Source organism: Sciurus carolinensis, chromosome 4 (assembly GCF_902686445.1).
Source record: "Sciurus carolinensis chromosome 4, mSciCar1.2, whole genome shotgun sequence".
Lineage (NCBI taxonomy): Eukaryota > Metazoa > Chordata > Mammalia > Rodentia > Sciuridae > Sciurus > Sciurus carolinensis.
Window position 1 is genome coordinate 62,183,751 of NC_062216.1, and position 27,040 is coordinate 62,210,790.

At 36.5% G+C, this 27,040-nt stretch overlaps 1 protein-coding gene across 8 annotated transcripts in view; it reads right to left on the reverse strand.

Moving 5' to 3' along the window:
* The window catches only part of Rbpms (RNA binding protein, mRNA processing factor), a 167,115-nt gene that overhangs the window by 56,632 nt on the left and 83,443 nt on the right, over positions 1–27,040 (reverse strand). For all 8 annotated transcript variants that reach the window (XR_007108210.1, XR_007108209.1, XR_007108206.1 and 5 more), the window contains exon 5: positions 7,997–8,147. Coding sequence is in view for 2 of the 8 variants with exons in the window: in XM_047548431.1 (XP_047404387.1) it covers positions 7,997–8,147 (151 nt within the window). In the remaining 6 variants the exon portion in view is untranslated. The remainder of the gene's footprint in view (positions 1–7,996; positions 8,148–27,040) is intronic.

Genomic DNA, 27,040 nt, shown 5'->3' on the forward strand with positions numbered 1-27,040 from the left:
AACATCAGGGTGGAGCAGGTGGGTCTCCCAGGGAATTTCAAGTCATATTAAGAAGAAATTTCAAGGGAAGTCCCTTCTTAAGTATACTAATACTCAATTTTCTCCTCTACCCCAAAAGAGAATTCTATGGTGTTCTGTTTGTATTCCTGTCTCTCCAGTGCTGCTTCCTAAAGCTTAAGGAGGGAATATTCATTAAATAGTGACACTCAACAATAAGTATTCAACAATATCCGTTCTCTTCTTACCAGTTAAATTAAAAAACAAAAACAAAAACAAAAAACCCTCGGCCTGGCATCTAAGGTCTTTATTGTGCCCCCATCATTGTCACATAATGAGCCCTTAAAATAACTGCTCTGAGAATAATTTTGGATAGAAAGGTGTTCCTAAGATAAAGAAATGATGCAAGTACAGTATGCTCTAATAAACCAAACAAAAACAATCTGCTAGAGTCTGTATTTTATATATATGTGTATAAATGTATGAAAACATATACTGTAAGAGCTACAACAGAGAGCTAACGGTGGTTATTTCTGGAAAAAAAGAAGATCTATAATTGTAACCCTTCAAATTTCTTTCTTTTATGGACTCCTGATAACAATAAAGTAAACTGGGCATGATTGTCTTACAAAGCCAAATGAATATAAACTTTATTAATTGAAGTATAAGAATAAGTTCATGAAAAAAGACAATTTGGCCTGTATCCCCCCATATTTTTATTAGTGCATTATAATTATGTGTAATGGAAGGATTTGTTGTTACATATATATACATGTACACAATATAATAATAAAATTTGATCAGTATAGTTCCCTCTTCTCCTTCCCCCTGGTCCCTTTATCTACTCTATTGGTCTCCCTTTGATTTTCATAAGAACCTCCACATACACACCTTTCTTTTCCTTTTTCCTGTCTAGCTTTTACATGTGAGAGAAAATGTATGACCCTTGACTTTCTGAGTATGGCTTATTTTGCTAAACAATGTTTTCAAGTTCCATCCATTTTCCTGTTAATTACATAATTTCATTCTTTTTTAATGGCTGAATAAACTCCACTGTGTATACATAGCACATTTTCTTTCCAGTCAGCCACTGGTGGCATGTAGGCTGGTTCCATGGTTTGGATATTGTGAATTATGCTGCCATAAACATGGGTATGCATGTTTCACTGTAGTATGATGACTTTAATTCTTCTGGATAAATACAGGAGTCATATAGGTGGGTCATATGTTGGTTCCATGCCTAATCTTCTGAGGAACCTTCATATTGATTTTCACAGTGGTTGTACTAATTTATAATTGAACCAAAAGCACAGAATTATCAACGTCCTCCCACATCCTCTCCAGCATTATTATTTGTATTCTGATGGCTGTCATTCTACCTGGAGTGAGATACAATCTCAGGGTAGTTTTGATTTGCATTTCCCCAGTTGCTAAAGATGTTGAACATTTTTTCATGTTTTTGGTGTGTGTCTCAAGTGCAAATGGGCCTGCATTATGCTCATGTGATATTCATACCTGTCTTTAGGAATGTTTTCTTAAAAGGGACTCAAACTTCTTATCTCCCTAAATAACAAAAGCAACATCCTATTAGAAAATCCCTCACATTTTTCCATTAGTTTTATTTTGAACCGATTACAGAACTGGGTCTCTTAATCCCAAACTTTATAACAGAAGCAAGTAAGGATTTAGCTAATTGCTCAATCTCTTTGAAAAATTTCCTGCCTTTTGGGACTTTACAGAAAGCACTTCCTATATCCACGCCATCTACTTATCCATGAATCTGTGACTACTTATGCTCATTTCATACCATAGCTGTCTCCAGGAATGATTTCATACGAGGTTTTGGGATCCCAAATTTTGCAATGCACATCTGTTATAACTGCACCTTCCCATTCATGCTCATTTACACTGCCTTCTGAATGATTCAAAATACTCTCTTCACATTGTTGATAGTTTCCTTTGCTGAGAAAAAGATTTTTAGTTTGAATCTATCCCAATTATTGATTCCTGCTTTTATTTCTTGTACTTTGGGAGTCATGTTAAAGAAGTCTTGTTCTAAGTTGACATAATAAAGATTGGACCTACTTTTTCTTCTATAAGGTGCAGGGTCTCTGGTCTGATTCCGAGGTCCTTGATCCAGTTTGAGTTGAATTTTGTTCAGGGTGAGAGATAGGGGTTTAGATTCATTTTGCTGCATATGGATTTCCAGTTTTCCCAGCACCATTTGTTGAAAAGGCTATCTTTTCTCCATTGTATGGTTTTGGTACCTTTGTCTAGTATGAGAAAACTGTATTTATGTGGGTTTGTCTCTGTGTTCTCAAAATACTCCTAGAGGAACTGTTGGTATGTACTCTCAATACAAAAGCATACTCTCATCTTTGCTGATGGTGAAGCTACTTACTGAGCTAAATAATTAAACTGTTTAAAGTGGTCACTCTTGTTTTCTGAAGTTAACCCTTAGAGAATGAAGTACACCAACACTGAATGATAATATCAAGAAGACTTTCTATTTTTTCTGGACTGCATGAAATCTTTTCCTCTTGAGATGCATGCAGAATTTTTATCAGGGAAACAAAAAACTATTTACATTATAAAGCTCACAAAAAAGTTGCTTCTCAGAGTAAAAACCCTTGTTTTCATTTGTCACCATAGAACATATAAAAGTTTGTGTCCTTCCCTGCCTTACCTTCCTTGTGCCTGGCTTCCTACCCACCATTAGGGGTTCCTCAGGTCCCACTGTTGCTCTTTTAAACAATCCCACTTTCAGAGCAGGAATAGGGCCAAATACCTTCAGTCCTTCTGATGACACACACTGTGCTCCGCTGTCCTGGAAAATGCAGACACCCTGGCTCTGTTCCATGGACACAGGAAGCTTCAGAACAAGGGCCTGAATGCCCCTTCTCCCACAGGGATGAAGTTCAGATTTCATATTTGCCAAGTGTTAGCCCTGAGAGGGCACTTGCTAGATGCTTTACAGACCTGAACTTTCACAGGACTGTTTTAGACATGAGACAAAGTACTTAATTCAAAAAAGCCCAGGTTAGTACTGGATAAATGGGAAATTCCAAGGGCGTGGCAGCAAACAAGGAAGTGATTATTCATCAAAAGATTATGTGCTCACCAGGTATTTAAGAGAACCAATTTAACAGAGCATGCTTTGGGTTGGAAGAGGGGAGGGAAAGTGTAGGGGTAAGGGAGTGTGTGAGCAGAAAGAATTTAACTCTCAATTCCTTGGTCTATTGGTGATCCTCAAATGTTCAGCCCAAGGAGCTTTTAAAAATACAGAGCTAAATCCTAGTCCAGATTCCAAAGAATTAGAAACCCTGGGATTGGAATACAGAAAACTGGATTATTTCAGAGTTAAAAGGGGAAAACCTGTTTAATCTGAGTGAAGACTATTAACCACTGGTTATTCCATATTTAAAGGTACTAAGATAATAAGGTATACTGTAAGCAATCTAAATTCAAAAGATTTTATACAATTAGAGTCTGATAAAAATAACTAAGTTAAAACACTTTGAATGTGTATTTCATCATTCCCCAATCATACTTCAGTAACAGTGGAAATTTTCAAACTTCCCTAAACTGCATCTCCTTCTGTATTTGCTGGGAATAAGGCAATTATGACCAAATAAAAGACCACAAAAATAAACCTGTGACATCTTTAAAAAAAATTCTGTGTGTATTTCTACATTCTGTATGCTGGGTGCACAAATGTAGAAAAATAATAAATAGGTCCTCATAATTATGAGGGACAAAGGACACATAACCATGAATTTTCATATATACTACCACACCCATACATATAAATGGTCATATTGATGACTAAGAGGTAAATCTAATCCTCAATAACCCATAGGAAGGGTCAATTGCAGTTGCCGATTGGAGCTGAGAAAATGAAGACACAGAAAGGTGAAGTGACTAAACTGTTACAAAATTATTGAGAGTCCAGAATTTAAATCCAGGTCATACTGCTTGACATATTAGGTTGCTTGGGCTGCCATACAAAATAGCAGACCTCGTGGCTTAAATAGCAATTTCTTTTCTTACAGTTCTAGAGGCTGGAAGTTCAAGATTGAGGTGTTGGCAGGTTTATCTCCTGGGTTTTACAGTTGCTACCTCCTGTGTCCACACACACTTACTGTTTCTTTTTTTATAAGGACAACAGTCATACTGGATTAGGTCTGTTCTTTAACACTTGAACTTAATCATCTTATTTCCAAATATGGTTCCTTTTGAGGTATAGCGAGTTGGAATTTCAATCTACGAAGTTTAGGAAACAGAATTTAGCCCATAATATGTGTTGACTCTGTAACCTCATCAGTTACTAGGTCTTCCTAGGCCTCAGTTTCTTCAACTGCGAAATAGTGCTGAGAACTGAAAGAGATAATTCATGTATAATGTTTGCAGAATGTTTATAGTATCATCATTTTATAGATGAAGAAAACAAAAATCAAAGATGATGACTTTCCCCTTTCTCCTCTCTAAAGCAGAGTTCTTATACCACAGCAAACAACTCTAATGCATAATCTAGGGGAATTTTACATAATTAAAATTTTTCCATCTTTTTTTTTGGGGGGGGAGGGTGCTGGGGATCAAAACCAGAAACGCCCACATATTGAGTATGTGCTCTATAACTGAGCTACTCTCCCAGCCCCTGTATCTCTTAAGTGTTTTCTTATAGCTTAACTCAAACTTTATTACATATAAAGGATCAAAAGAAGTTGTTCAAATTAATGATCCTATTAATATAAATTTAGTTAGGAAGATATACTACTTTCCTGGGACTACATATGAGTTCCATTCATCCTTTCTCCAACTTGCAATGACAATTGGCTATAGTCACACAATGATGACACTTGTTCTAACTATTAGGAAGGAAAGGCAACCCAATGATTTTTCTAAAAAGGAAAAAAAAAAAGAGGATTGGACTTTATATTCACCTAGTGCTCTACACATATTACTCTTACTTAATCCTGATAGCAATCCTGGGATATTGTTTTATTTAGCTCTCATAACAAGCATGTAAGAAAACAGAATTATTTTGTAGCTGAGGGAATAGGAACACAGCAAAATTAAAAAGTTTTCCCTAAAGGTCACAAAGCTGGTCAATAAGTTTCAGGACCAGAACTCTCACTGTTATTTTCCAGTCTGAAGCCAAGGCCACCAATTGCCCTGTGAAGCTGTAAAATCTGGTTTCTTCATTCCTCATGCTTGTCATGAATAGAGTAGGTGCTCAGCATATATGGCAGTCAGATCAGGGGGGCAATCTAGACTAAGCTGCAGAATCTTTTTGACGTTTTTATAACAAAGGGCCAAGATTTTCTGACAACTTTTGACTACTGCCAACTCCTTGAACTGCCAACTCTGTTAAGGCAGTAACCACAGTTTTCTTCTCCCCCAGGGTCTAGCACACTGGGTGCTCATTTGAGAATCAGGAGTTCAAGTAAATGTTTGTTGGATAATCAGATTAAAGAACATTTTTCCTTTGGTGATGGCAATGAGTGTTTTCAGTAATTACCATGTGAAAATTTTTAACAAAAAAAGGCAAATATAAAAGCCTATCTCATGGCCTAAAACAGAGAAGCATTCAGGGTTTTCCCAATCCCCAAATTCTGATTTCATCACAGTCTATACCTGACAGATGATGAAACTGACCACCTCGAGTATCGAATACAGGTACAATGCAATTCATTTGTTGATCTAGACACAACACAGCATTCTTAGTCTGTAATGTGCTAAAAGGAAAGCACTGGATATGTGAATATGAAAGGAAAAGTCATGATTCCCAGAAGGAATGGTAAGGGTGATAAGGTCTATCTGAGTCATAACGGAGTTGCTGTGAGTCAGGACCCCTGTGTCGTAAGAAGGAGCTATATTAAGAGAAATCATGCTTTTATTTTCTCAAGAATACACTTGGCTATTTGAAAATTTTTTTAAAACTTCAAGTTTGTTTTGTTTTGAGTGGCTGGACAAATTTTGACCCTGCCATGGAAACCATCTGACCACTTCTGAGCTGTTCTGTACACATGGAAGGGAAGTGAGCAGAGTTGGCTGGAGTAGAGTGCTCCACACTGCTCCATGCTCTCCTGGAACTTCAAGGGTTGTGAGTGGCCATCTCTCTATGTGGTCCCATCCCTTGCTACCTATTTCGCAGGGCTGTTGTAAAAGACTGAGAAGAGTGTTTAAGGTTCTGAAAAGAAAAGCATTCACCTAAGTACTGAAAGGCCAAAGTTCAAGTTATCACTGGCATCATACTTCCTGCCCGAATTAATCTTTTCAAGTGACACTGAGATGTAAGGCAGACAAATTTCACTAAAACAAGCAAAGGCATTCTAAAAATACTATTTTCTGATGACTATCAAGAGAGAAGAAAGTTTAGACAGAAATAAAGAGGCATACAAATGCCTCTATTAATTCTATGAAAAGCCAAATTAAACCCTCAGTTTATCTACTCAGTAATAAATATTTATTAAACATATCTAATATACAAAGCACTGAAAGCACATATCTAATATACAAAGCTTAATAATAACAATTATGTAAGGAATGTCCCTATATCCTCCTGTAGTGCAACTGCATTATAAAATGAAATTTTGTTTAGATTTCTTTCCCAAATAAACAAAGGTTTCAACTTTTCCTAGAATATGAAATAATGAAATAATTTTTCTTGGTTATGATTTTCTGGCCATATAGAAAACTTTTAGAACATATTGAGAGAGAAACTCTATTGGGCAGCACCAGCTTTTTCAGGGTGAATGAGCTACAGAATAACTTTAACTACCACCATGACCTGATTAAAACATGCGCATGACATGGGGGATGGAGGTAGCCAGGAATTCATGTGCCCTTCAGTTTCAGTAAGAATAGTTGGAACATACTGTCAAGGAAAGCAAAAAGATGATCATGATCATGTGATTTGGCAAGAAGATCAAGAACAATGGGACAGAAATATTCCAAATAACTGCAAGTAACTTGGCTTCCACAAAAGCCCTGCCATATTAAATCATGTATGGCTTTGCAATGAAGGAAAAGTTAAAATCTGTCTCATGCCTCACTTCAGCCACTGATTAAGCTTGAAAAAGAAAACTAAGACAACCTCTTTAAGGAATCAAAAGCAGAAATTACAGTCTAGACATTTAAAGGAATCAGCCCATTAATGCAGGGTAAAAGACTTCTTTAACAAATAGCTAATGTCCTTTACCAAATAATTTAAAACAGGAAGCCCCAAATTTCCTTAAAACTTTATTGGTATTTTTCTGCAAGAACTGATTATTTCAATATATGATTCTTTATGTATATCTACTATTTCCCCTATAGTTAGGGCTAAATAGTTCTGAAAAACAGGACACTTCCTTCTTAAGTTTTGTTTCTTCCATCTTTTTTTTTTTTGGTATGAGGGATTGAGCTCGGGGCACTTGGTCACTGAGCCACTTCCCCAGTCCTCTTTTCTATTTTATTTAGAGACAGGGTTACTTAGTGCCTTGATTTTACTGAGGCTGGCTTTGAACTCATGATCCTCCTGTATCAGCCTCAAGAGCTGCTGGGATTATAGGTATGCTTCACCATGCCTGGCTCTTTCACTTTTAACATCCTATTTTTCCAAAGTCAAAGAACAGATATCCTTCAACAAACAAGAGTAAAGTGAATGCTGAGAACCAATTCTTCTTTCCAAGGATGCAAGGAGAAAGAGTCTATACTCCAAGGCAAATAAGGGTATGCTCATAGTGTCAATATCACATAAAAGGAAATCCATAAACACATCAAGAGAAATTTTAAAGTTATGGCTCTGTTCAAGGTGAACCATGTTTTGGGACAGGCAATTACTGACACCAATCACTAGTCAATCACCATCTGTGTTTGGAATTCAGACAGCAAGAGTAGGCAATCTCTTCACAGAAATAGATAAGAATCAGCAGGCACTACATTCCATGGTGTAATCTCACATGTAGCACGTGAAAAAAAGGTTTTTACTAAAATGAAAAATAGATCAACTTACATGGCTCTCTGGCAATGAACTGAGGTACAGTGTTGGGCAGAGGAGTACTGGGGTTTGGAGTCCCTACTAGTTTGTTCTTGGCCATCTTCGTGTTTGCCTTAGCAAACTCTAGTCGTAGTGTTTGCGGAATTTCAGGATCGAAGCGGATGCCCTTGGAAATAAAGAACAAATGGAAGATGTTTTCATTTCCTTAGAGTCAAACCGGAATGGTGACAAAATAAACATACCAGTAAACCCCATCCTATCAGGAAAAAAGGTCAGCAAGAGCTTTCTTTCTCACTATTTACATAGAATATACAAAACCTCACAAAAAAATGTGTCCACAAAGGCAGATGGATTTAGCTCACTCCACTGAAAAAGTTAGTTACACAGATTTTCAACTATACCTTTTCTTCCTGGACAAAAACATTATAGTTTGAGCTTTAAAATATAGACAAGCAAATTACTAGCATAGTTAAAAAATTGGATAGATAAATACTAACAGGAATGAAAAATGTAATTGAGATATAATGAGAATGAAACACTGTGCAACACTGGAGTCTGACACCTAAATCCTAGGAGGCCTGGACAGTGACCATGCTTTTCATTTCATTACCTATATATGGAGAAAAGAATCCACCTCCTAACTCAGAGCTTTACAAAGGTAATTCAAGTATTCTGCATTACTCAGAAGACTGGAATTAAACAGCTATAAGATTTGAACATAATAAATCATTTGATTGCAGTTAGTTTATGAATTTAGACAAAGTCTGAAGGCTTGATGTGGTTGTCTTGATTCTAATAATAGTAAGCTTTCTAGCTACAAGGAAGAGAAAAAAGATAGACCAAAGAGTAAACAGTAATTTTAGTTACCCTTGTCCTTATTATTGCAGTTTACCTTTTAAAAAAGATTATATTCAATAAGACACATAACAAACAATATCAATAACAAGAGTTAGGGCAAGGCAAATTCTATTTTGGAACCCTTCCATTCAAGAATGCCTCTGCTACTAAGCATAACCAGGAACTTTAAAAAACTATTTAATGCCATGAATTCTAGGCAGCAGCAATAGTGTCAAAAAGCAGATGGTACAATGTAATAGTGCCTGAATGCACACTCAAAATAGACTCACATCCTATGTTTGTCTAAGTCCTAAAAACAAGTATCCTAAGAAAACAGGTTTTCCATTTAGTGTTCTGAATGTTTGTACATATGCCCAAATGGTCCCCCAGATTCCCTTTCTTTTTCTCATTTAACTTGAAGAAAAGTATGAGGAATTTCCATAAGAAATGAATAAGAATTTTATAACATAGACTGGGATGACTGATTCTGAGCTAAAATTTATAGGCTCAGTTTGGAAGATGTAAGAAGAGCTGATGACTAGATGGTAACAGTTATAAGAGGAAATGGGGTGGGGGAAAGAGAATTCTTCAGGGAGTACAACAAAAGTCACAGATCCTTGACCCATAGACATCTGGAAGTGGGTGGAATTTCTTCCCAACTCTGATTTATTTACCCTCGGAGAAGAGTCCAACTTAGGGTGGCAAACATGGGCGAGGAGAGTGGAAGGTCCACTTGTGTAGACCTGACCAACAAAATTGAAAGGATTATTGGTTATGTGAAACATTAAGAGATTTCTTTTTTTCTTTCTTTCTTTTTTTCTGGTATCAGGGATTGAACCTAAGGGCACTCAACTACTGAGCCACATCCCAAATCTTTTTATATTTTTATTGAGAGACAGGGTCTTGTCAAATTGCTTAAGGCCTCACTAAACTGCCGAGGCTGGTTTTGAACTCACAATCATCCTGCCTCAGTTTCCCAAACTGCTAGGATTATAGGCATGTGCCACAAGAAATTTCTTTAAACTTATCTTGGGTTTTGCTGTCTGAATTTGAGAAACTGCAGTACTGTCTTGTCAAAAACATACTCAAGAAAAGAAACAAACTATTGTGTTTTCAAGAGGGATCTGAGCCGGCCAGCTTACAGTTAAGAGCATTTTACCCTATCAAAGCTACGATTACAATAGAATAAATATTTCCAAATATGGAACTGAAGAGTCATGGTCTTTGCTGGGAGACAAGTAAAGTCAGGACTGTCATTTAAAGAGATGCTGTAGAAGAAGGTCTTGTACATTCACACCACATCCCATCATGTTCCTAACCACAATAGGAACATGAAAAGAATTTCAGACTGGTCTCCCTGGCACTGAGTCCCACCAACCTTTCTGGGAAGAAGCAACTTTCCTAGATCTCAGTCCTCATCAATGTGAGGGTTTCAGCTCAGACCACTGGGAGATATTAGAGTATCCTGGGACCTGTCTGGGATCCTCTGAGGCTTCAACCCTTAAATAATGATGCTAAACAAGCAACTTCTATGCCTCAGTTCATTCACTGGTGTTCCAGAATCAAATGAAGAACCACACAATGTACTTGTTTCTTATGCAACCTAGGTTGGTAGCTCACATCCTAAAACATGCTCCACTGAGCCTCCTCACTCCCTGCTCCCTTCTTCATACCATTTTCTTGTTTGGGCTAAAATAATATCAACATCAAGTTCCAAATCAATGTTCCAGCATCTTTATTAAAAAAAAAAAAAAAATCTCAGAAGTTAAAATGATCTAATTTGTTTGGCAGCTCATTCAGAGGCCAGAGGCTTAGAATACAAGCCACATTCCTCCAACATCTTTAGCAGCAATACCATATTTGGTAATCAATATCCTGCTCAAACTCGGTTTCTATCCATAGAGATTAGCCAAGTCAAAAATATTTTAAATGTTAAAGGACACGGAGTGGAGCAGAAGAAGAGAGAATATGCAAGTTAAGAGGGAGGGAAAAAAAGGGGAGAAAGATGGGAGGAAAAAAGAAGATAAGAAGTCTTATGCTTTTAATTAAAGCCTAATAAGATTCTTTTCTGGCTACAGTAACTTCACATTAAATGCTGTCAGGGTAGGATTACTGCCAAGTGAAAGGGGGAGTCTGTGCCTTTCTAAATCAACTTTATCCCCTTCTACCTTATAATTTACCCAAACTTCTCATAAGAAACCTTCCCTTCTAAATGTAAAAGGTGTCCTATTTATAATAACTAGAAAGGACAGTTTTTAGATGTCAATTATGATGTTGAGGACCAACAGTTACTTAGAAGCAATCCATTCTGACTGGTTACAGGGACAGCCAAAAGTCTTCTCCAATCCAGGTTCAATATTATCTACAGAGGATGCACTCCATACACCTCAGCACGGTGGAGAAGAAAGGAAGAGCAAGTTCACCAGGTGGCTGTCAGTCCAGGAAAGCACTCAGCACATTTTTATGTAACAGGATGCAGGGAGGAGGCCTGCATAAGCAGGGTGGGGTGAGATCACAAAGGACCTTTTATGCCAAGAAGGAGGACTTTTCATTGCATGCAGATCTGAGATCCTTAAATGTTAGTGTGTATCAGATTCAACTGGAGTACTTACTAAATAGAGTACTGGGCCCCAGGCCTAAGTTTGATTCAGCAAGTTTGGGATGGAACCCAAGAATATGCATTTCTAAGAAATAGTACTACTAATGCTGTCTGTGCAGGGAGCACATTTAAGAGCCACAGAAGGTTAGGACTAGTGGTGGTAGGAATGATGGACACAATGGAGAGCCTGGAAGCAATAACAGCCCTGGAAGGGAAGCTGGGTGGATGGCTGCCCTGTTGGTACTTCTTTTGGGGGAAGGGCACCTAGGGCAATGTCTACGTCCTGTGCCCTTACTTCTCTGATCACAGCTACCATTTAAGGGATAGATGCTACCAAAAGTGATAAAACGTATATTCTTTTTGGGGAATTTCAACCTTGAGTAGCCATATAGAAAGTAGAGGTGGCCTGATCTGAGTCAACTCACCTACCACTAGAGAAAAGATACCAATGTCCTGCCATTGAGGTCCTCACAGCACCTTGATGCCTAATGAGAGTTTTATTTGGCACAAAAAACAATGCTTCAGTTCTGTGACCTATCAACTATCCCAGGGTCCTTATACATGGTTCCACCATTAAAGTGAATCTATCAGTCCTTGAGTTTCAGGAGCAAATGAATCACTCAGAGGGAAAAAAACGATAAAAGAGTGAGGCAAAGTGACATGTACTTATTACAAAGGATGTCCATGGCTATATTAGATTGTTTTAAAAAAAGGATACTCAACCATGTTTAATAGTATGGGTGCACGGGGGGGGGGGGGGGGGGGGTAAGATACCAGTATGTGCATGTTACACACACACACACACACACACACACACAAACAGATGTCTAACTTCAGAAATGTTTATAACAAGACAACCAACCTGTTAATAGTGGTGACTTGGAAGAAGGGGTACAGAAACATACTTTTGTATAATTTATCCCTGTTTGAATATTTTACAAATACATATAAAGTTTTAATTTAAAAAATGCAATGCAAATTATTATTTCTTTTTTAAGAGGTAGAGAGCTGGAACAAGCAGTATCCTATAGAGAGCTCAAGAGCCAGGATACAGCCTGGCACAACATAAGCAATTGTTGGTGTTTTCTGTTTATTTAAAAAAAGAAAAAGACAATGAAAAACATTATTCTGAAATAACTTTAGACTTACAGAGAAGCTGCAGACATAGTATAAAGAATTCCTGTAAAATCTTTGCCCGGATTTCTCAAATGTTAGCATATTACCATGTTTACTTCATCATCTTCCCCATTCTGTCCTCCCCCACCCACACACACACGTTTTTTTTAACCTGTGAACTGTTTAGGTTGCAAGCATAAAGTCCTTATACTCCATTTCAGTTTGAATTCCTAAAGAATAAGGACATCTCTGTTTTCCTGATTCAGGATGTAATCTAGAATCATGCACAGTATTAATTTGTCTCATCTCTTTTTATTTAATCAGGAAGGGTTCTTCAGTCCTTGTTTTCCATGACCTTGACATTTTTAAGAATACAGGCTATTTATTTTGTAGAATGTCCCTCAATTCGGCTCTAATTTTTCTTGTTTAGATTCAGATTATGTATTTTTGGCAAGACTATCAGAAGTGGTGTGTATCTTGCTCAGTGCATCATATCAAGAGGCACGGCATGTATGCCATTTTTGTCTTGACAATAACGATATGAACTTTGATCACTTGCCAAGTTTCTCTACTGTAAGGTTACTAATGTTTTCCCTTTGTAACTAAGAAGTATCTTACAGAATGATATTTTCGGTTTATAAAAATGTTGCTTCTCATCAAATATACTAGTAATTTTAACATAATTACTGATTTTTTTTTTTTTTTTTTTGGTACCAGGGATTAAATCCAGGGTGTTTAACCACTGAACCACATCCCCAGCCCTTTTTAATTTTATCTTGAGACAGAGTCTCACTAAGTTGCTCAGGGCCTTTCCACACTGTTGAGGCTGGGTTTGACTTGCAATCCTCCTACCTCAGCCTCCTAAGCCTCTGGGAATACAGATGTGCACCACAGCGTTGGGCCTATTACTGATTCTAAAGCAATCGTTACTATTGCACCAATGGTGCTCTGGTGATCTCATCATTCCTTTTCTATATATCAAATTTCTACTCCAAAGAAAAGCTTTTCCTTCCACCCCTTTATCAATTAATTATTCATTTACATCAGTATGAACAACCAGACTTCTTTTGTATTGTAACCTCCCACCAATCTGTGGGTTCCACATTCACAGATTCAACCAGCTATAGATTGAAAACATCTGGAGGGCAAAAAAGCATAGTATGTATTAAACACACAAGGACATTTTTCTTGTAATTATTTCCTAAACAATATAGTAGAGCAACTATTTACACAGCATTTACATTGCACCAGGTATTATAAATAATCTAGAGGCAATTTAAAGTTTGCAGAGGATGTGTATAGGTTATATACAAATACTATACCATTTTCTATAAGGGACTTGACCATTTGAGGATTTTTAGAACTAATCCTTTACAGATGCCAAGAATAACTGTGTTTATTTTGGTGTTTGAATCATTCCAGACTTGTGAATGCTCATATGTGCACGCATGCAAACACACATGGTCTCACATCTAGTTCTCTCAATAATTAAGCTATATTAAAAGTTCACACTGACAGCACCAAATCCAATCTAATATCACTGGGTTAATTCTAGCCTTATCCTTTGACTATTTATAACTCCTCTGATATTGAGAATCCTAGCTCTCATTATCTGCTACACATGAATTTATTTGCACAGTACAAGAATGAACATCAAGGGTTTCAAAACTGCTAGCCAATACCACAAGAAAAAACAAAAACTGTTAACTATAGTTCAATATTTATTTACAGATTTTTTTTAGCTTAAAAGCATATAGCTAATATGTATATTCATAAATTTTGAGGACTGGGAGTGAAGCTCTGTGGTGGAGCACTTGCCTAGCAGGTAATACACCTTGGGTATAATCCTCAGCACTTTAAGAAAAGAAAGAAAGAAAGAAAAATGGGGGTGTATATATTTTTCCACATACCCCCCACCTCAGTGTGGTTTTTGTTATTCATATGAATTATAGTTAGATCTATTCAAGGGGGAGAGGTTTCCCCCTTCCAGGCTGTTTTTATTTCTATGCATTCATTAACAGGTAAAAACTGTTTTACCATTTTAAAGCAGAGTTTCATAAATGTTGATTAAAGGACCCAGAATTTTAAAACCCCTATCCCCATTGCTGTTACTGCCTGAGATAATAAAAGTCTTGAATGAAGGCTTTTCCAGATGATCCTGGGTCAAGGAAGGTCTCATGAAGTCCCAATATAGGGAGATTCAAAATTTTAAGAGCACCATTCCACTAAAATGAACCATATGCAGCTGTCTCTCTACTGGAGAGTAACATATCATTCCTACCACTTATTTCACTGTCAGTGGTCTTTGCTCTCCTCTGGAGGATACCCACAAGCCACCTACTTCTGTACAAGTGAATGTCATTTCTCATCAGAATATCCCAGTTTCTTACATACTCCTATTCTCGGCTTTTTTTTTTTTTTAGGATAAAATGATACTAAAATGGAAGTAATGTCAATTTAAGATTCAACCTAATATGTTGAAGAGTCCCTGGATGTTTCTAGTAAGTTTCTTACTGTCCTCTCCTCCATGTTCAACTCCAAATGAAAACCTACTTTACCTTTAAGGAATGTGGGGTCCAGAAACCTTAGCCTTGCCAGATGCCCAAGCTGAAGGGAGGAAGAAATGTTCTTTTGCTTAAGTAAAAGGGTTTTAACCAATTTACTTTCTCTTTTTAAAATTTTATTTGTACTTTTTAGTTATACATGATAGTAGAATCTATTTTGATATATCATACATACATGGAATATAAATTCCCATTCTTGTGGTTGTACACAATGTGGAGTTACCTGGTCGTGAATTCATATACAAAGGAAAGTTATGGCCAATTCATTCTACTGTCTTTCCTGTCTCCACCGCCCCCCCTTCCCTTCATTCTCCTTTGAGGAATCAAATGATCTTCTATTCTTCCCTCCCCTCTTATTGTGTGCCAGCATCTGTATATCAAAGAGAACATTTGGCTTTTCATTTTTTGGGATTGGCTCATTTCACTTAGCATGATAGTCTCTAGTTCCATCCATTTACCAGCAGATGCCATAATTCCATTCTTCTTTTACTGTGAATATGTACCACATTTTCTTTCTTTTTTTTTTTTTTTTGCGGTGCTGGGGATTGAAGCCAGGGCCTTGTGCTTGCAAGGCAAGCACTCTACCAACTGAGCTATCTCCCCAGCCCATGTACCACATTTTCTTTATCCAGTCATCTTTTGAAGAGCACCTAGGTTGGTTCCATAGCTTAGCTATTGTGAATTGAGTTGCTATAAACGCTGACATGGCTGCATCACTATAGGGTGCTGACTTTAAGTCCTTTGGGTATATACCAAAGAGTGGGATAACTGGGTCAAATGGTGGTTCTTTTCCAAGTATTCTGAGGAATCTCCATATTGCTTTCCAGAGTGGTTGCACCAATTTGCAGCACTACCACCTCCTTGCCAACATTTACTGTTACTTATATTCTTGATAATTGGCATTCTGATTGAAGTGAGACGAAATCTCAGTGTAATCTGCCACCAGAAACTATACATATAGCACAATAATTGCCCATCATATGTCCAAAACAATAAGATGTCTAAGGAAAGGGACTCAAATCAAGGTCAAATTTGCCACTGGCCCTTCTCTGGCCTTCTCAATCTCAGTACCTGCTTAATATCAGTACCTCATTTAGTTTCTGGCTGTAAAAATCCAGATCCTCTGAGGGTTCGAGTTTTGAAATGCCTCTCCACCAAATATCCAGGGCTACTTCCTAACCTGCTGATAAGACATGGACATCCGTCAGATAGTAGCTGATCTCTCTGGTAATCACTGCTGACTTGTCTTATCAGTTGTCTGAGTTCCAAGGTTTTATGTCTTTATTTTTCTTACGAGGACAGTGATTCTGATCCTGGAAGGCATAATACTGGGAGGTGGAACATCCAAATTATCAGGAATTACCAAGAACTGAACAAAAGAGTTGAACCAACAGTGCTGATTACTGTAAGTAGGAGTAAACTGAAAACAGTGGCAATATAAGGTGGGAAAGAAGAACTATCCCAATTCTGAGGAATAAATAAAGAGAACAGAACACTCTGCTGATGCTATGGAGGTTTTGGAGGTCTTTAGATTCAAATTCACTGAGATCATTACTTTATTGGGCTTTAGTAAACTATTATGTAGCTTCTCAGCAACCCCTTGCTGACGTCCACAATAAACTCAGTGCTACAATACCAGTTTCCTCTCCTACAGATGACAGAACAAGGTAATAAATAAATCAAGTAAGAGAATGATTCCAATAAAAATGTAGTCTGTAAAAATAAAAATAAATAAAAATTTAAAAAAGGAGAATGATTCCTATTACCTATTCTAACACAAATCAAACCTAAAAGTTTTCCAGTTATAATAACATGTGGGGAAGACATGGGCTTGATATTCAGAGATTGTTAATGGCTTACGTTTATATTCTACATTATACGATTTCTTTCGTTCAACCACAAAAATGTATTCAAATCCTTTCTTGCTAAATGATCAAACACCGAGTATTTTGTCTTACCTTTCTTTCTATTTAATCTAATAGTGATTTAATTGAAATTTTAGTGTTCTTATTTCAAAAGTTGTTGGAATACCACATGCTATTAGTTATTTTTACAGCAGTTTTGACATATAATTCACATACCATAGCATTCACCTTTTTAAAGAGCACGATTCAATATTTTTTGTATAGTCACAGAGTTGAACAAAATCCACTTTACAGCCTTTGAATGTCTTCATAGCCTCAAATAACAAACTATACTCATTAGCAGTTACTCATTTCTCCTCTGTTTCTCCACCCACAACTTATCTACTTTCAATCTCTGAATGTGCTTATGTATTCTGGATACTTGGTACAAATGGAGTCATATAAAATATGGTCTTTTCTGACTCGTTTCTTTTACCTATAAAAATGTTTTCAAGGTTCATTCATGCTGTAGCACATAGCATTACTTCACTTTTAATTGCTGAGTAATATTCCATTGTGTGGCTATACCACATTTGTTTGTCCTTTCATCAATTAATGGGCACTAGGATGTTTCAACTTCTTGGCTAAATAAGGCTGCTATGAACAAGTGTGTACAATTTTTTGTGTAGAACTGCTGGATCATATGGTAATTCTGTTAACTTTTGTGAAGTGCCAAATGTTTTTCTAAAACAGCTAGGCAATGTCAATCCCACTCACAATGTATGAGTATCCCATTTTTCTCGTATCTTGTCCAGATACTTGTTATCACTTGTCTTTTTTATTTTAGTCACCCTAGTAGGTGTGAAGTAATACCTCATTGTGGTTTGGATTTGCATTTCTCTATGCTGTTGTATTTTAAAATGTTTTGAAAAAGGGCCAAGAATAAAAGGTTTCTACTATTTTCATAGTGCATTTTGGTGACAAGGAATGGAGATATCCTGGGGACCACAAATCTATCAACCATACTAAAGCAAACAAAGTTTAAAGAATTGACTTTTACCTTTTAGAAATTAAAAAACAAAAGTTAGAAGTATAAACTGTTTTTAAAAGTAATCGATAGGTCATTTTTATCAAAAACTAGGAGGTAATGCATACTTTAGACATATCTTGAGGTCTCAAGGGACAAAATATTTTAATATTATCAGCTTTCTCTTCTACAGGCATCAGAAAACAGTCAGATTAAAAACAGACTATAGGCAAGGTATATGCAGAAGCCTCCCCAGGAATCTGTGAAAACAATTGTTTCATTCAGTTGGAGTCTTAAATGATTGAACTCATACCCCTGTCTGAGTTATTTAATCAATAATGTCTAAGTTATTTAATCAAATAATTTACAGCAGAGTGGTTGGGACTTATTCAGGGGCAACAGTGTGGAGGCAAGTTAAAGGAAGAGCTTCATGTCATACAAATGAATAAAAAGGATGGTTTGACAACAGGAGGAAATAAAAGGAGAGGGGAAAGAGAAAAAACAAATCAACACAATTTCCAAAATTTCTTCCAACTCAGTATTTCTGCAAATAAATGAATAGAAATTTTCTACAATTTATAAATATATCATTGTGTCAAAAATGAAAACGTGTGGGGCTGGGGTTGTGGCTCAGTGGTAGAATGCTTGCCTGGGCATAAGTGACCACCTGGGCTTAATCCTCAACACCACATATACATACTTACATACATACATACACACACACATACATAAATAAATAAATGGTCCATCAACAACTAAAATAATATTTTAAAAAATGAAAACCTGCGATTCTCAAACATTTTAACAAGCAAAACTACATGAGGAAGCTAATAAAGAATGGGATTGAATTTTCTGATGGTAAGTAACAGAAGGTGATCTACTTTACGTATGAAATTCACAATTTTTTTTTTTTTTTTTTTTTGGAGGGGGTACCAGGGATTGAACTCAGGGGCACTTAACCACTGAGTCACGTCCACAGTCCTATTTTGTTATTTTATTTACAGATAGGGTCTCGCTGAGTTGCTTAGCGCTCACTTTTTGCTGAGGTTGGCTTTGAACTTGTGATCCTCCTGCCTCAGCCTCCCAAGCTGCTGGGATTATAGGCATGTGCCACCAAACCTAGCTGAAATTCACAAAATTTTAATATTGTGAATTTTGGGGACTTCTTAGCCTTGTAGTTCTCAACTACAGGTAGTACTGTTAATTGCCTCCCTCCCCTGCCCATGGGGATAGGTGGAAATACACAAGGGTGTTTGGGAGTTGTTACACCACTGGTCATACTGGCATTCAGAGGAAAGGATGCAAGAATGGTAAAACGAGTGGGGCAATTCCAGAGTGTAAGAACTGCCTCACCTAAAATGCAGTAAGCCTCTTCAACACAGGCAAAGAAAATTAAGATCCAGAAAAGTCAAGTAATCAACTTCAATTCCCAGGTAACTACTGGTAGAACTGTACCAGATTTCATTGCTGATTCCCCTGATCGAGTGTGTATCTGGGCACATTACGGTCCTGTGAAGTTCTTTACTTCACAAAGACCACATTGTTTTCAGATAATAATCAAGGTTGTTGTTCACTTTCCACTGTGCTGAAACTTAGGTAGATGTTGGTTCCAACAAAGAATGAACAAGTGAGGGAGGGAAAGAATTCATCACATGTAAACTGTATTTCATACTTTTCCTAAATAAGGATATTGCTTGCAGAAACATCACGACTGTTAATACAAGAGCCTGTGCTGCTGGGTCACTGCCCATTCAGAAACTGTATCGACCAATTACGCCTTGTTCTTTTTCTTAATCCAACTACCTCCAAGTGCTTGCCCTGGCTTCACCTTAGAATAATCTGATTTAATGCTCACTGTCCTCCTTGCCTGAGTCAGATTCACTTAAAAGCATGTGTTCCTATTAGTAAAGTAGCTTTTTTCACACTTTAAGAAATGGACCCCTTTAGAGGACTTTCTGAGCTTTTGATAGCTGTGTGGCCACACGAGCTAGACTGATGCTGGGCCTTGAATCCAGGTATAGTTCTTGTAAAACACAAAAACTAGGTTAATAGATATCTTCTATCTTCCTTTAGCTTTTTGTCCCTTGAATGAAAAAAAAGTCTGCATAATTCTTTGCAGATGTTCCATAAAAAAATAAAACTTTATCCTGTTTTGAAGGTTTCAGTAACAAAGGAATATTATCCATATCTAGTCTAGACTGTTTCCACAAGTTTATCCTTAAATTCAAGTATATGTGATTTCTCCTCTGATAATACTTTTAATAATCTAAGGCCTCTGAGTGTTAAATAACAGAATGAGCTTGGCCATGATAGAGAAACCGAATCTCAACCCTTATTAACTATCCTGGGTCTGGAATAAAAGGATTTTTAATAATATTTCCAAGTGATTCAGTCATTTTCTTAAATGCAATGTACCCTTGGCTTCACTTTTATTTGAGTGAACAACCTGTGACATTCAAACTACACTTGCTTTACCACAAAGCCAGATTCCTACAGTGAAACCTGTACATTAAGGATGTATCTGTCCCAACAACGAAATGGGAATGGGCCCAGAAGGACTAGAAAAGCAACTCGGAGATGATGATTCTGGTTGATTACTTCCCATCTACTCACAGGTAGAGGTAGTGAGAAAGCTACTGCTTCAGAACTATCATCACCTATAAGTATTTATAGTGAAAACTATAAAAGAAACACCCAAGTTAGGGTGATGAACAATTTTATGGAAACTCCCTGCAAACGAGAGGCTTACAACTTTGGGAAGTAGGAGCATGGGCTTTGAGATCTGACTGTCCGAACTCAAATAATATCCCCACTGATGACCCTGAATATGTTGTTTAACCTTTCTGTGCTTCAGGTTCCTCAGGTATACATACTGGAACTGAGAACAGCCCACACCTTATAGGGTTGATTGCAAAAATTAAATCAGTTCTCCCTGTGAATGGGTAGATTTAAAAAAGTGATAAACACTAATCCCTGTAGCCTGTGGACCAGTGCTTATCAGCTATAGTGCTACGAATCCTCCAAATATGAACTGCTAGGGTTTCTTTCCCTTTTGCTTTTTGGATTATTTCTGTCAATTTTGAAAAAGAGAAGGATGGACTTCAAGCTCAGCTCTGAACTTCTCTGAAATGGGAGGAAGCAGGATACCTGAGCTGCCATCTAATCTGCTGCTATGTGGTTTCACTGCCCCCATAGAAGCTAAATTGTGTCCTGCTTTTCAATTCACTCAGTTCACGTGGTCTCAGTAGCTAGCTCCTAGAGGCCTGGCTGGTAACTTCAGAGACCTGGATCCTACAAGAACTGGGCAAATGTACTTTGGAGGTATCTGGGTCTTCATCAGAATTGATCATCCGCTCCAGTTTAATTAACTTCTTTTCCACTAAAGCACATTTACTTTTTGTTAGCTAGCCACACCTGCATACATGCTCTAGGAGATGCTGCTTTGTATAGGATGACTATAAAGTCAAGACAGGGTCTCTGAAGAGCCTATAAACTCAATCTTTAACATGTCAACAGAATCAAAGTCAGACAGAGTTTATTTTCCACAGGGTTGAGAGGGCACGAATGTTTGAACTTTTGCCTCTATGTTCTCAAACTATCTTGAAAATAGTGATTGAAAGACCTAGACCCTGACAATGATAAGAAGGAGCTGTTTCCCAGCCAAATACAGTCAGTTACCCACTAGAGCAGTATTTTACAGTGACACTTTGAAATAGATAATATTACATGGAAAGAAACATTGACCAAAGTCAATGTTCTTTTTTACTCAGGAATCCTTATGTTAAATTTTTATTCTGAGACTTTGAAGTTCAACAGGATCTATTCCTCTGACAAAGGTCTATCTTGGAAATCTTAACATACAAATACCAAACGTGGCTGGGCTGCTATCATTCTGTATCCCTCACTGTCTACTCAGCTTGTGTCTCACTGCTGCAACAATAAATACACCGTTAAGCTGTCCCTATTTCCCCTTTGTATGGATGCATTTTACTCCTGCTACTAGCACTCAAACAAATGGCACTCTTAATTAAAGTTTAAAAGGAAGTATGGGCTAGGGATCCCTCAGTGGTAAAATGCCTGCTTAGCCTGTGCTGGGATCGATCCCCAGCACCAAAAAAGGGGGAAGTAGATCATAGGCTACAGTTTTCAATTTAGTTAAATTTGACTCTGACAAGATCTTAAGGGCGATATGGGGAAAACCTATACACTTTTAATGGTCCAAATCTGCACACCAGAAAAACACCAGAAACAACTTCACTTGTTTGGGAAATCAACAAAGAGCATCTGCTCAACCAAACACTTACTCCCTATACTTCACCAAGGTCTTAGGGGTGTCAGAGCAACCATTTCAGAATAGCCTAAAGAAATACAGTGCAGAAACCATGCTCCATCAGTGTGACTATGCAAATGATTTCCAGATGATGTACTACCCTGCATAAAGTTCAGACTATGCACTTAAATCACAACCTTATTCATGGTCAGTCTATATCACCTAACCAGGACAGTCTAGAAAATATAGACCTTTTGTCACATAAGTATATGTGATAAAAAAGCAAGAGTGTTTAGAATGTGACAATTCATTTTCAATCACAACTTTAAAAACAGCTTAAATCTCTTTCTTAAGTGATGGCAAACAGAGAGCATCATTTTTCATAAAAGCCACATATATTTTCATACAACTTATGTAAAGTATACGTCCAGGATTAAACTGGGAAGGGATAAGTTTCAAAATACTAATTTCACTTCCAATTAGTGGATGGATTATACAGGGTCTTTAAAGATACAAGTTTTCTGGTTTTGTTTTTAAGATACAAGGTTTACTGGTGTCGAGACTAATGTTTCAAAGATGATGTTAGCTCTTCATGGAAAGGACTAATTAATTATACCTTCTAATCATTGAAAAAGATTTGCATATTTGGTGTTCAACACGTTTTATGTTCAGAACAGGGAAAATAAAACAATTGACACATATGTGGAGGAAAGTGCTTTACGACTTTAAAGATGTTGAATGACTAATACTACACAATATAAAGAGTCTAAGAATTATAAAAGTCAAATGTGTGTCTATGCTGAAAATCATATGAAAGATAAAACCTACCTGTGCAGCAGCAAGGCTGAGAACATCCATTTAACATACTCTTCTCTTACATCACCTAAGTACCTACTAGGTCATTTGAGGACCCATCTTAACATTTTGTAAAGGCTTTAAGGATCATTCTGCAAAGTTTACTTTGAGCAAAATTTTATTAGGGCTGGTATAGAAGAAAAAAGAGGCAGGGAACAGCAGGGAAAAACAGGGCTGACATAAACTCTACAATTGACAAAAGACAGTTGCTTAAACTTTCCAAAACCATTTTGAAAGAAGACTTCCATTTAAAGAACAGGCACAGACCACAAGTCTTCAAATACATTTTTATAGCTCTGCGTCTGCTCTCCATTTTTTTGTGCAATGAACCCTCCTCCTTGCAAAGCAATTTAGTGAAGGCTCCCACACTGTGCACAACCAAGTTTAGATAATATTAATTGAAGCTAAATACCGATAGGAAGTAGAAAGCATTCTAGTTATTTTTGAGATGCACAACCAGTTAATGAAAGTTCTATAGAAAGAAAATGCTCTTACATTTTAAGAATTGAAAATATAAAAGTCAATGGCAAGAGTTGCCTATACATCTTGGCCCTCATTTACTAACACCAATACAGATAATTATTCCATAGTAGAGTGGGAAGTAGGGAATGGAGAGGAATCTCTGAATAAATACAGCAAAAATATTTGTGTATTTAAAAATGGTAGAATTTTTTCATAAAACTAGTTTTTAAAAATCTCTAACACAGACCATGAAATAGCGTACAAGCTCTTTCCAACTAAGAATCTAGAGCTTAGGCATGAGTTAGTTGAAAAGAATGTAAACAGTCAAGTCTAAACTTCGGAAGTTCACTGCAAAGTACTTCCTGTGTTGTACTGGGAGCCAAAATGAAGTGAAGCAAAACGCATCTCACCTCTGAGAAACTTAAAATCAGTGCTCTTACTCAACACTGAAGCAACATTGCAAGACCACTTACTGGTGATTTGACAGAGCTGAGGCTGAAAGTCTTCCTACAACAAACTCTAATCAGGAAATTCACTGGCTGCTGAACAAAAGTTTATAAAAAATGGACATAAAGAGTCAGCTGGAGTTTGAAATGGGAGGAGGATTTAAACAATGAGATAGAATAAAGGGGAGATGAGGATGTGTTTGGCTTAAATATTTTACAATGTTGAGAATATTAAGGATAATAGTGCAATCATGTTTCCCCAAAGAGTGCCAATGAAGGGCAGGTGAATCAACTGATCTTTAAGCTAAATCAGTGTTCAGAAACCAATGTAGTTTGGGATTCCAAAGAAATTATTTTTAAAACAGTTCGTAGAAAGGGTAAAAAACAGAACTCTGTAAAGGTTATCACCACCATTAGTCATCAACATCTTAACCATTTATTGAATGCGAATAGTTGTAAAAATACTCATTTCATTTGAGTCTCTTGCTGAGAATTACAGAGTCCCAAGTCAGTAAGTGGCAGTACCTGGATTTAAACCAAGTTGAGCACAGATATGAGATGATTATCTTCAGAGGGACATAAAATTAAGAGAAGAATTAAACAAAACAAAACTATTTATCAAGAAGAAACACTGGGGTTGTAGGTGTCATGCATGAGGCCCTGGCTTCAATTCCCAGTACCACAAAAAACAAAACTGATTTCCTTGATGCCCTCCTTAGCCTCAGTTTTGAGATTTAGTATGTTTTTATAGTTGTAAACTCAGTAATGATCCTTAATGTTACACAAAAATACATAAACTACTTTAATACATCAAATATGCAGGATGTTTTAAATATCACTAATATGAAAAAATCTTTTAAATATAGCTTTGAGAATGCTTTCAGAATCTGATGGACATCCTTATAGGTAAATCAATAGGACACGTAGGATTGCAAAAATCAACATCTTCTTGTGGTAGTTAGCTAGGCTATCCCTACACCTAAAAGCCTTTCTTTCAATAGTTTTGGCAGTTATTTACCATTCTAACTTGTGTACACAGTCAGATTTGCTTTTATAATCAGTGTGTTTGCCTTTTTCATATAGATCTATCTATGATCTGTAATTTTTCCTTGTATGCAACAAATGCTTTTATTTAGACTTCATTACATTTGCCTTCTAAGTAAATACCATAATTCTATGAGAAATTACACTGCAGTATTTCATGTTGGTTCTATTTTTAATTACTGATTTTGAAAGTCTATGTAGAAACAATGTTTTTTATACTTTGCATGGTTCTGGCTCCTGTGTTACAACTTCATACTTGAGAATATGATATGTACTCCTTTCCATCTAAACTAATTTTCATATGCCACAATGTTTCAAAATTTATTCCTTAAGTCATCTGTGTATTCAATCTCTCTCTCTCTCTCTTTCTTTTAGGGTGGTGCTGAGAATCATACCCAGGGCCTCATGTGTGCCAGGCAACCACTCTACCACTGAGCCACACCCCCACTTGTGACTGATGTCTCGTATGCCAGTTTACGGTAGGAATTTTCTACCTAATTTCTATTCTGCAGAAATTATTTTTTCTTTTAATTTTAAAATACTAATCTTAAAAATTCACTTACCACACAATGTCTGGCCAAAAAAAAAAAAAAAAAAGAAAGAAAGAAAGAAAAAATCCCCGCAATATTGAGGTTACTCAAAACATCACTTTTCAAAATGTTCTTTACCAAAACACTAAATTTTAAAAGAAAGATTTTAGTCTGAAAATAAACACAGACCTTTTAAAATTTTTTTCAGATTTGACATTGAACAGTTTAATAATATTTATTAGAATTCAACTTTATATCTTATTCTTCCTAGTCCTGTATTTTTTACATATTTTTAAGATATTTTCTCATATTCTAGAGACATTTAATCTCTCACCTCTTTTCTTACCTACTTACATTACATATAAAAAAATCTTTACTAAGGGTTGGGGGCTTAGATCAGTAGCAGAACATGTGTTTAGTATTCATGAGGTCTTGGGTTGAATCCCTAACACTAAATAAATAAATAATTGAAGAACTGGGAACAAAGCTCAATTGTAAAGCACCCTGGACTCAATCCCCAATATTTTTTAAAAAAAGTGTAATTATTAAATGCCTATAAAATTTTCAAGAAAAGCTTATAATTAATTATAAAGGAAGAAAATACTTCATATTTGATATACTATCCTATCTGAGTAAAATAATTAAAAATATTATGTCAAAACACAATATTCTACTTTGTGGGGGATAAATCTCATCTTTATTCCCTAAAATTTAAAAATATTCCAATACATCCCATAAACAGGGATAAATATTCTTATAGGTTATTATTATTAACCTATATTATTCTTATAGGTTACTGAAACATTAAGTCAATATTAGAAGGAAGTTCTGTGGCCCCTAGTCATTTTGATGGTGTGTGATCATTCACTAAAAAAGTAGAACAAAAACAGTGATTTGAGGTTCCAAAATGTGCTGCTCCACAGAAACATCAATGATGTGAATGGCCTGCAGAATCAGAAGTTTTTGGTTCTAAAAACTGGCTTGACATTTAGCAAAATATAAACAGAAGTTTTAGCAAATTACTCCTACTTTGCACTCTACCTTCCACAAACACTGACTTTGTTTTGCATCTATAATACAGAGAAATTAGTTTCTTAGCATTTTCTGAAATATCTAAAGAACCATGGAAAAAGTGCAAGATCAAATGAGGTCACTTATAAAATGTAGTTCAAATAAGTTTAAACAAGTAGATCCTTAAAAAAAGACCACGAGGAAAATTCTGAGAAGTTTCCCATAGCCATGTGATAACTGATTAACTGTTTTATTTAGAGAAGAGTTGGGTGGACCTGAGATCTCCACAGATACTTGACACTGGAATATATCAGTTTATATGTAGAACCTGTGGTTCTTCCTGCTCATTTCCTCAGCGAAAAGATTATTCCTTCATCAAACTTACCTTAGGATTCCTTTTACTAGTGTTATATTTTCTAGTTTCCTACTAAATGCTTAACAAATTCAAGTAATT